The 12,055-nt window shown below is 37.3% G+C and overlaps 1 protein-coding gene across 1 annotated transcript; it reads right to left on the reverse strand.

The window, feature by feature from the left end:
- Positions 1-1,055: 1,055 nt before the first annotated feature.
- Positions 1,056-12,046, reverse strand: LOC107300832 (E3 ubiquitin-protein ligase HACE1-like; the record flags this gene model as incomplete). Its single annotated transcript, XM_015830120.1, has 3 exons — positions 11,928-12,046; positions 2,044-2,175; positions 1,056-1,154 (listed from the first exon to the last, which is right to left on the reverse strand). Coding segments are annotated over exons 1-3 (291 nt in total), but the record flags the coding sequence as incomplete, so codon positions are not given.
- Positions 12,047-12,055: the final 9 nt, after the last annotated feature.

Genomic DNA, 12,055 nt, shown 5'->3' on the forward strand with positions numbered 1-12,055 from the left:
CCAAAACCACTAGAAAGAAAAATAAATCAATTTGTTTTTGTTCAGGTTTCTTCAGAAATTTAGCTGCTAGATGCAAGCCAAAAGTTGAACGAGTTTCAAATTATAAACATAAATCTTCAAAACAGAAGTTAATAGCTAATTTATCAACCTAACTCAATTATACGATTATAATTATATTACTTTCTTACATGATGGCATAGTTAGTACAAGTTACAATTACAATACAACTGTATATCATATGCTATGTAATTATATTATATAACCTTTATATATTATGTAATGATCTTAAAAAAATTAAGACAAAATTCTTCAGGGGCGTGAATGCAGTTTGGGATGTTCCTAGACATCTTCCATTATCACTGGAAGACCCGGCACTCTCAATTATTAGGAAGTTTTTATCAATTGCAATTCTTTCTGGGCGAGCAGAAACTGGCAATTTCTTACTAAAAGGCATGATAGTTTTGAACATAGTTTGAAAATGTCATGTAACCATATGTAGCTTCTAAGGTACTCATTTTGGTTGCCAATACAAATACGTAATACTCTGAAGCAGCAGAGTTTTTGAATGCATTTCAGGCCAGATTCATTGCAATCACTTTTCAAATTCTGAACTATTTGCAAAATGAAAGTATGCAGGTAGATGAAAGGGCCTCTCTGCTATAATGCTAAAATATTATTTGGGGGGCATTTTTATTCTTAATATTTAATTCCCATAATACACTAAAAAGATCGATATCTAGATACACGTACCCATACACACACATTTCATTTTTTTAATTTCATTTTTAATTTTTTCACTGTGCTAATATGGATTTCTTTCCACGTTTTACTTCTTTAAAACGGTTTTGAAATCTGTCCTGCAAATTCTCATTAATAAGCAGATACAAATATGACTACATTATGAAAATTGTATTTTGGTAAATTCAAACCAGTCTCACTGTGCCTCATTTCCACAAAACGTAAACAGCCTGGAAAGACAGGTAATATATTAAAAACGGGGGGGGGGGGGCAACTGGTTGAAATGTATAGCTGTAGCAATCCATCCCATACTTTACCTGAATAACTGGGTCATCTCTTTCATAGCCACTTGTATATTCTGTATTTTTAATCCAGTCATTTACATCAATTTCTGGCATGCCTGAAAGCAACAATTCCTTTTAAAAAAAAAAGGAGAAACCAAATTTTGTTATGAATATGACACGTTAAACTGGTCACATTTTTAGCTGTAAAGTGGTTTATTTTTCTGAAGACTATTCACCTTTGAAAACATTATTCTGTTATGACACAGAATGATAGGATTTCTAAATCAATATAAGATCAACTGTTGAACACAGAAATCCGAAAACTACAGTACTAGCATGTGCCTGGTTCTTTAGATTACATTTAGATTACAAAAAAGGCATATAAAATATTCTACTCACTTTCAACAAAATAAAGTGAAACTGTTGTCCAAATTAATAAGTTCAGTGTTCCAAAGTTGCTACATTCTGTACTATTAACTATAGCAGTGATGGCGAACATTTAGAGACCGAGTGCCCAAACTGCAACCCAAAATCCACTTATTTATCGCCGGGTGCCAGGTGGGTGTGGCCCACTGGGTGGGCATGGCTGTGGTGGTCATGGCAGATTGGGTGGGAGTGGCCAAGATGGGCGTGATCACCTCGATGTTGCTCGTGGGAAGGGACGCCTGTGGGGGCCAGGCAGGGTTGGGGGAGATTCAGGGGGTTTCTGCCAGGTGGGGCGGTGGGCAGGAGGCTCGTCCTGTGGGATGAGGTGAGGCAGGGCGGGGGTGCCATTGTCACAGGGCAAGAGAGCACACAGAGGCCAGTGAGCGCATGGGTGCTGGGATGCATCCGGCCATGTGGGACCTCGGCGAGTTAGTGGGCGGCTGGTTGAAGAGGGATGGTTGCCATCTCCAGGGCATGGCCTGTGTGTCCACAGAGAGGGCTCTGAGTGCTGCCTCTGGCACGCGTGCCATAGGTTCGCCACCACTGAACTATATAAATCATAAGGTGCTCAATCACACAATATAATTTTACTCACCAATTCATATTCATCAAAGAGTTGTACCAAAGAAGGAGGAATGAACATATGGAAACCTTGAAGAAAAGCATTTATCTGAGGCTGAATGGCTCTCGTCATTCGAAGCTCAGTAACAAGTTGGACATATTCAGCCTGAAAATTGTGAAAATATTTTTTAAAATTACTATATTTAATCTAATTAAATCAAAATTTATTTTTGACGTGGTTCCATTTACCTCCTCGTTGGGTTGCCCCCTTCTGGAACTTTCACCACCCCACTCCTACCCTTATATTAGACAATTCTGGTAAAGGTTCAGTGTCTAAGAAAAAAATATTAGAGAATATTCTTATTTTTAATTTTGAAAGCCATTGTGTAAGGATTTCTAATGGCCCTGAACAATGCAGAGCTATTTGCAATCCCACAGTTCTATTGCAGATATGATTCCTTGACTGGAAGAAACATTTCATTCATTTTTATTTTAATGGAACTGAAACTGAATATACACAGAAAACTATTTTCTAATGTGTTCTAAGTCTTTAAAATATAAAAGTTATAAGGAGAGATTTTCCTTGGGCATACTTTGTTCACACATCAATTTCACTTCTCAAAAGAAAAGTAAATGTCACATTCTTGTTTATTGATGGCAATATATACCTGCAATACTTTTAATGTTCAACCACATCTATTTTTTTTAAACCACATAAAATATTTATATAAAATGAGGTTAAATCAACACTTCTCTCCAGTGTGGCTTCTTGTAGAAAAGAAACTTATGTTTCAATTACACATGTTTCTATAATCAGAATTATAACACTATATGATTTGTTTGATTTACAGAGTAAGATGGGGAAATCACAGCTCCCCAAATTTGCGCTAAGGACACAAAACTTTGCAAGGATCTCACTGCCTGAAGTATGGCAAAATGATGATTTTACGCTGTACAATTTCTTCGTCTTTCTGAAAATGATTTTGTAAAATTTCAAATAGGTGAATTAAAACTACCTTAACACACATTCAGGTAAAAAGAAAAAACCTCCAGAAACCAGGAAACAACATCACATTTAAATGCTACATCACCACCGCCTGCAGTGCTTAGAGGCAAAAAATAGTTTTTTTAAAAAAAAGGAAGAGGGAAGTGCCCTCCACCCCCCCCCAAAAAAAGTTGCACGGTAATTCTTAGACAGTAGAAAGGGAGGCAACTCAACCAGGTTGAACTATACTGCCTCAATAATTTAAGGAATGTCTAGATTGAAAACTGTAACAGTAGACACTTTCTGCAATTCGAACTACTATGGAAAAGAAATTCTCAAATAAGTTTATATTAACTTAAAAGTATAATAGAGTTGATGATGATTAAAAAGAAAATAAACTAAATTCCCCTGTGAATCATGTTTATTTTCGTGTCAAATCTTTTTTTTGATGCATGCTATAAAATCTATACTCTGGATCAAGAGAGACATTTAAATGTCTTCCAGATATATTTAGTTTCAGGTCCTGACATCTCCAGTGATCTTTTGGGACAAGAACTGTAATTCAGCACCTGTGAATGGTCTTAACTATCTATTCTGGTATTAATTATACTAATATCTTAAACCACAGAGTTAGCCAAGGCCTTTAAGGCCCTGGAGGCTAACCTCCTGCTCAGTGCAGGAATCTAAATTAAAGTACCTCAGACAGATGGCTGTCTAGCAATAAAATAAAGCCAAAATAACATTTGGCCTTTTTTTTTGCAGCCATATCATATTGTGGAATCATATTCAGTTTGTAATCAAATGCTATTCCAAAATCTCTTCCACAAACACCATTACCAAGCCAAGTGCAACACATTAACTGCTAATTGATTTTGCTTTGCTGTCAAGCTGAGGAACTGATGCAATGGCCCTCTTTTCTCCTCTACTTTCCCAGGGTCTCTTTGATGTCCCATCACATTTTTTGTACAGTATATGTCTCTTTTAAATTTCATTCACTGAGGTGGAGAAAATAAATGTAGCAAATAAAATGGAGGCTGCACCCTTTTCTTCCTTGTCCTTTAGACATGGTCGGGGTCAAACCCAGTTTCTTTATCTGCCTAATCCCATGAGACTCAAACTGACTTTCCTTGCCCTCAGATAAAACCTCCTATAATCACATCTAGATCAAAACCTAGAAGCCCCCTCACCAACTTTCAGTACATTGCAAGGGCAGCCCTAAGAAGAGACCTACAACTATCCATCCTCCATCAGCTGATGACCTCAACATTCCATCACTTTAATAATGGACTTGCTCAGCTCTTCTGCACTCCTTAAAAGCTACTTTGCCTAAGAATAGAAATAACTCCAGTTACATGGACGAGGATCTTCCTAGCTTCCCCAAACTGACCAGGATATCAGATTGCTAGGATTCCCCATCTTGTAGTCCCCAATTTCTATAAAACTCTTTGCTTTCGCATTCTTTTGGTCCCTTTTTCTTGCAAAGCAGGCACTCAACAATCTTAGCAATAAACATGGTTTCTGCTCCTTGGTGTTGTACTCTCATACTTCTGAACTGTTTTTCAACCCATTTCTCTAATCTATCAAGAACATTCTGCTTTTTATTTCTGTTTTCTAGAATACATGTCATTCCACACAATTTTGTGCTATTAGTAAGTGTGCTGAATATTCCCTCCACTTCCTCATTAAAATAATTGAATCTTGGTTAGTACAGGGTCCAGAATGGAAACTGAGACACTCCACTTAATTCTTCACAACAATGATGAGGAACAATTAATAAAGCATTTACAATACATTGCCAAGCTTAATGTTCATGCCATCCAGTCCACACTTCACTAGCCTGTTAAGTCAGAATATCGTGGGGTATTTTTTCAAATGCACTGCTGAAACAAAGACATAGATGGATATAGATTCAATATTTAAAAATACTGAAATTAGGTAGACTAGGTCATTGCAGGAGTCTCAAAAAGATTTTCTTTGACTTATTGATAATCAAATCTTGCAATCTACATGGATCATTTCTCCACTGAACAAAGTTATTTATGCTGTTCTCAACACGTAAATAAACAATTTAATAAATGTTAAATATATTAAAAGGCAAGAGGGAATAAATCTGGACTGACTCTTTTTCTGTATTTATTCCTACTTTCAATATGCTCTTCTTATTGCATGCACTGTTTTTATAAATGCAGATATATTTATCTAGACCATCTGGATCTTCCTTACTTTTCCATAAAGGTGTTTGAGCCATAAGACAATAAGATCATCATGACCCAAATCAAGCACCTAGCTTGGTAATACAATTCACAGTTTGGAGAATTGTAGCTGCCAATCCATCTACCTGTTTTTGAACACTGAAGAATATCAAAAATAATCCTTGATTTTACACCATATGTGATCTGTTACTTGTTTATGTCAATCATTTAATCATTTGTTCTAAATATTTACTGGAATTGTTCAGAACAGAAAGTTAAGTCTTAATAGAATTTTAACAGCTGCTATCAATTCTTCCTAACCAAAACAACTTCAATTGCCTCCACTCTTAAAAGTCTAGCATTATATTTGTCAGGTGTAAACAACCAGACCCACACCTGAAGTATTCAATTAGTTATTTTATTGCTCGAGCTATACATAGGAATCTTCTCAGACTGATAGTTTGCAACTGGGTAAAACCAGATAAGGTTCAGTCAAGGGGGGATCAGGCTTCACCCTCTTATGCCCCCACATAGGGATTCTAGACTACCGGTAAGTTCCCATTTGATTCCTCCACCTGGCTCAGTCAGTTTCTCTCCTATATTATTCTTCTAAATCTGTAAATAATTATTTTTATAACGGTTTTATCAAATAAATTTGTAAATATTTCATCTTTTTTGCAGTAATGTTTTTAGGTATAAATGTTGTCTTTTTCCCTCTGTTTTTAAGTCAGCATTTGAGTTTTATTGTCGTGGATCTGAAAACCTGATATACATCTATATATATGGTCTACCACTAATACTAAAAAATATTTTGAGTATGGAAATACAATATTATAACCATATAATTTCAAAGTATTTCTTATGCTGCTAATTTGATTCCTAAAATTTTGCTTTCTTGTCTTATTTTCACTGCCAATGACTCTAATACCAATAGAGACAAGGAAGGATATAGAGAGGACAACTTTATCCTCAATATACTACATTCTTTGATAAAGAAAACTATTTACTGTTATCTGGCTTCTTATTCTTTTACATACTGTGTATACGTGTAAAAGAATAGAGCCATAATTCATCTTTTTAAAAACTGAAAGCATGAAAGACCATTCCAAATTATCAGAATCGTTCTCTGAATCAAGAAAAATTATAGTTACTTTCTGATTTGAAAATTCATGTTATTGGTAACATCAGATACAGTATGTCTGATTTTCTTATGTATCTCTTTGGAACAAATTCAGCCTGATCAGAGTGTATCACTTTGTTTAAAAAAACATTTATGCTCTTTGTAAGCATTGCCATAAAAAGCTTGTAATCTACATTCAATAAAGAAATAAGACATATGACTCTGGATGGGTCAAATAATTTCATTCTGTGTATCAAAAACATGAAAAGTTCTCTCTATAGCAGGGGTGTCAAACTCAATTTCATTGAGGGCCACATCAGCATTGTGGTTGCCCTCAAGGGGGCCGGGAGGGCATGGCTGTGGTGATTGCGGCTGACTGGGTAGGCATGGCCAAGTTGGACATGAAGAGCTCGACATTGTTCGTGTCAGGGAGTGCCTGGGGGGTGAGGAGGCTGAGGGGAATCCAGGGGTCTATGACAGAAGGGGTTGGGACCAGGGTGGGTGCTGGGCCTGATCCACCAGAGGATCCTACTTTGATGGCTGTGAGGATGACTGCACAAAGACAGAAGGTGGAACGGAGCAGGCACATCCGACAGACCGTATCGCGTACCTCTCCCCTGCTTCTTTGCCTCCAGCCCTCCAAGCAGCAGGCGCAGCAGCGGCACCAGCAGCAGGTGAAGGCAGAGGCACAGGGGGAGAGGCACACAATCCGGCCCACCAGATGGCCACGTGGCCACTTGCCACATCTCAGCCATGGCAGCTGCAAAGATAGAAGGTGGAGCAGAGCAGATGCATCAGGCAGGCTGGATCATGAGCGTTCCCCCCCCCTGCACTTCTGCCTCTGCCTGCTGCTTGGAGAGCCGGCCCAGTGGTCACAGCTGGCTGCGGAGTCCCCGGCCAAGGGACTGGCAGGCTGCAGCTGTTGCTAGACACCATTGGCCCTCGCATACTCACTGCCTCCTATGTGCACAATGGGGGTGCGGCCAGCTGGGCTGAGGGGCCGGGGTTGGGGCAGCTGGGGCTGGTCCCTTGCCGTCTCCGGGGTGATCCCATGGGCCAAATCTGGACCCATTGCGGGCCGGAATTGGCCTGTAGGCCTTGTGTTTGACGTGTCTGCTCTATAGTGTTCCTGACTCTCATTCATTGCCTAATAGTTTAACCAAATTTTCTTGAAAGATTTCATAATGTATTGTAAAAATACCAATAGGTCCTAAAACATTATTCAGTTTTGTTTTTTTTAATTGCTTCTTTCGGTTATGTTGATTACAAACTGCTTTTTGTTGATATGTAAACTTTGTAAGCAATGTTTTGTTCAGATATTTTCAATGTTTCCCAGATGATAGTTTACAGTATAATCTAAAATAATAATTGTTCCATCATCTCCTTTGTTATATAAACATGTTAAATTTAATCCTAGATAGCTCTGAAGTTGTCATTTTATGTTCTTTAGAAACTTTTCTGATTCATGTACAATTTACTAGAGCCTTCTTTTCTCTCCATTTGAAGACAGCCACCACCCTTTCACTCCTTCAGTCATTTCACCCCTCACATATTTCTCCAGAAATTATCAAAAATAACACATAAAGGCATCCTCTCACACCTTGAGTATAATTTATCTGGCCAAGTAAGCAGATATTTCCTCACCAACAAACCTCAAACTGCAGTCTTGCTCTCTTCATCATGTTCTTCATAGTTATCTGATAAACACAGACTCTCTTCTCAGAAAAAGGTTACATCACAACTGGATTTTTCAAAAATCAACACCTAAGCCTCCTCTGATATGAGCAGAGCAATTGCCTATGTCTAATGAATTCCATCTGCAAAGCTGTTTTCTAATGCCAGTGAAGGTTTACCAGCAGTAAGCAGAATTATACTACATGAAAGAATTTCACTATGCTTTTAAGTATGCTGTCATGCTGAAATCACTTGCTACACACATAAAATAATAGCATCGCTAATGCTATTGTATAATCAGAATATATGGAGCTTTATAGAATGACCTATGTACAAAAAAAAGCCAATGCCAAAATCTTATTATTCAAGTTCTAAATAAAATAAAAAGAAGAGGAAGAAATAAAAGAATTAAAAAAGATATTAATATGCTCAAGAGAGCCTTTTCCATATATTCACAATATTCAACTGGGCTATACTAGTAGGGGAAGATAGGAGCCTCTGTTTCTGCAATCTAAAAGTAAATCTCCATAATTAACTTCTACAATTGTAATTGATCCTCCTTTTTTTCCGACAGATAGGATATGTAGGCAGTAGCACAAGAATAAATTTATTGCCACGAATCACATATAAAGTTTATCTAAGCCTAGGAAAAGAATGTGGACACAGAATTAGGAAATACTGCTGCACCATCTGAGGGTACACACGGATAATGTGTTTTGTACAATAGTACAATAATGTTGATTTGGGAACGAGATAAAATAAGTTTCATTATTTTCCTCTGTTATTAGTAGATAATCTATAAAAGCCTGAGAAATATTGGAAAGCCAGATATGGAGATCTTGGTGAAAGGTATATTTAAAATTCTAATTTTAGGGGGGGGGGGAAGTATTATGTGCCAATATATTTAGAATTAAATTATATTTCCAGGGAAAGGACTCAACATCTTTCCTTCAAAGCTCTTCCATTGAAGAAGTCATAACAGATTACTCTGCATCCCCCACATTCCCCCCACACCTTGGAGAAGCCTACATTGCACATATTTAATTGTTAGCAAAACATTATTTCAGTTTCATTACTCAGAGATGCCACGAAATGGGAGGATTTAACCTGAGCTTCAAATCTAATGTATTTCAGTTTCAAGTTAATTTAGAAAAAACTATACTGCATGTATGGAATCATGTAAAAACCTTTTATTGTTTCTTTTTCAAGATCTTATCAACTCCATCCAATAACAACTTTCTTTGTCTCCCCTTCCTCTCAGGGCATTCACTTGTTCCTCCTCTTACTTCTCCTCCTTAAAATCTGATTCTCACTCACTTTTAAAGCGCTCCATGGCAATGGACCTAGGTATTTGCAAGACCGCCTCCTACCAAACACCTCCCTTCGACCAGTCCGCTCCCACAGAGAGGGCCTCCTTAGAGTGCCGTCGGCCAGTCAATGCCAGCTGGCGACCCCCAGGGGGAGAGCCTTCTCTGTGGCAGCTCCTGCCCTCTGGAATGACCTACCCCCGACCTACGTACAGTTGCGGACCTGCGCCTTTTTCGCCGAGCCCTGAAGGCCCATCTATTCCGTGCGGCCGGCCTGGCGTATTGATTATGTTTCAGTGGGGGGGGGTTTACGGGTGTGTTTTTAGAACAGGCCTGTTATTTAATTCGATTTTAAAACAAACTATTTATTTATTATCGTGGTTTTTAGTATCGCCTGTTCACCGCCCTGAGTCCCGCAAGGGAGATAGGGCGGTATATAAATTTAATAAATAAATAAATTCTCTCTATATAAGCAAACCTTCATCCCTTCAGGTCATTCATTTCTTTGGCATTTAGCATAGATTCACTCAGCATTCATATGTTCTTGCCCTCTTCTTTTTTATAACACACACACCCTAAGGAAGCAATTCAGATGGCAACTTTAACTTTTGTTTTTCGTGACATTCCAACTTGTACTTTCAAAGTATGAGTCAGGAATGAACTGATCCAAGTTCTTTCAGCAAACATTTATCCCTCTCAAAACACTGCATACTACCCACAACATTCTACCAACATTTTCATATCTTAAAAGTTCCGTTTCCTCATTTTAGTAAATGTTTAGTAAAAATTCATCTACTTGCTCTAGCTTTTTGTCAGTATGATTTGAGATTTTTCAAGCAGGGTAAACATAGTGAGCTCCCCCTCACGAGGCAACAGCTACAATACTGAAGGTGGAGCATCTCTACACAGATGTCCCCATTTTGCAGGGGAAACCGCATTTTATAGCTGTCTATTGCAATGGAAATATTTAAAAATTATATTTTTCTAACCACATAAATCATTAAGTAACTTTTCCCTCAGAATCAAACTGGCACTAAAGATATTTCAAGGTTTCCTCAATAATGTAAACTAATAAAGAGAGGGAAAGTCAGGAGACATGTGATAAGAAAGAGGTGATTTTTCTTTTCAAATCTGCAGTTTAATGAAAACATGCAGGAATAAAGACATGTCTATTCATCTTTCAATGTAGAATTCCAGTTTTTTGCATATTCTAGTAATTATGGCAACTGTGAATTCTAGTTGTGGCTGATGTTTTTTATTATTATTATTATTCACAAACCTTCAGATAAACAATCAGATTCACTTCAGCATTTGCTTATTCTCCGATATGCCTATTCCAACATAGTTCTTCAAACACCTGAATCCATACCTTTGCATCACCTGCAGAATATGGAACTAGCTCCCATAAATCACTCACACTGATCAAGATCAAATACCAAATAAACAAATAATAAATGGTTGTGACATTACAAAAGCTAAAAGGGAGGAGATAAAAATAAAGAGACACCAAGTGGTCACCAACTAGCATGGCAAGTGGTTAGTCTAACAAAATGCAGTATTGCACAAAAGACAAAATGGAAAAGAAACAGCAGACCGTGAAAGATCCTTTGCAAATACTTCATAATAGTATCAAGTATATTACCCCAAAAATCTTACAAAAATATAATTGTCTTAATTATATTTAATCTACACTATTTGCAATCTACACTATTTAAAACCATACCAAAACCATACCTTTTCTATACATCCTTAATAAAGTAAAAATGAAATATCTGTTTTATTATTTGTTTCACTCATCAAGAGTAAGCCTGGATCCAGATTAGTTAATCATAGATTAGACTCACAAAAATCTACAGGAATTCAAATTAGTTATCATGAATTTATCTCATACCATTGCATGGATTTAATTCTAATTTTGACCAACTGAACTCATACTGTATTATATGCGTCTTCCTAACAGACATACAAGATTTGGCAACCTGCAATAAATGTACATAGGAAGACATACATATGGATTTTTAGTTTTAAATCTGATAAATATCTATTGAAAATGGAATATGATCAAAACTTTTCAGCAATGCCTTTGACACTGAAATCAATGGAAATAGCATTACTTATGCACTCAACCCTAGGAAGCAGACAATGGCAAACCACTTCTGAAATCTTGCCAAGAAAACTTCAGTACAACACCTACTTGAAGGCACAAATTTTAAAAAAACTACACTAAACAAGTTTCTAAAGACTTTAAAAAGGCTATTAATATGACATGAAAATAAAAGTTGTATAAAGTAGTGGCATGTAAACAGAAATCTAGGACTGAATTGCTTCTCAAAGCATAGATAAGAAAGGGGAATGAGAATACTATTAAAGAAGAGGCACAGAAGAAGGCTACATATGTTTTATTGTTTTATTAAACACTGCCACTTCAGAACCAATAAAGGAATATGCCTGGCGTATTAAACAGACTCTGTATGATACCTCATAACATTTGGTAGCCATGGTTGCTTCTTATTTCTGGTTTAATTTCTCAACACACTAGGAAAAAGCTGCCTATTAGAACCAATTTTGCAGTTAGTATACCAATTGAAGGGGGCTACCTTTCAGAATCACCCCAGACAAACGTAATCCCCAATGACTCACTTTGTTCTCCTGTGTGACAATTATGCTTGCACCACCCGGCTTCAAAGGCACTTCTTCCATTGCTCCAAATACGTCCGTTTCCACCGAGAAGGTCAGCTCTAGCCCCAAGTCATTGATATCATTGTCTA

The sequence above is a fragment of the Protobothrops mucrosquamatus genome, unplaced genomic scaffold (genome assembly GCF_001527695.2).
Source record: "Protobothrops mucrosquamatus isolate PMUCROS unplaced genomic scaffold, P.Mucros_1.0 scaffold8676, whole genome shotgun sequence".
In the NCBI taxonomy this organism is placed as follows: Eukaryota; Metazoa; Chordata; class Lepidosauria; order Squamata; family Viperidae; genus Protobothrops; species Protobothrops mucrosquamatus.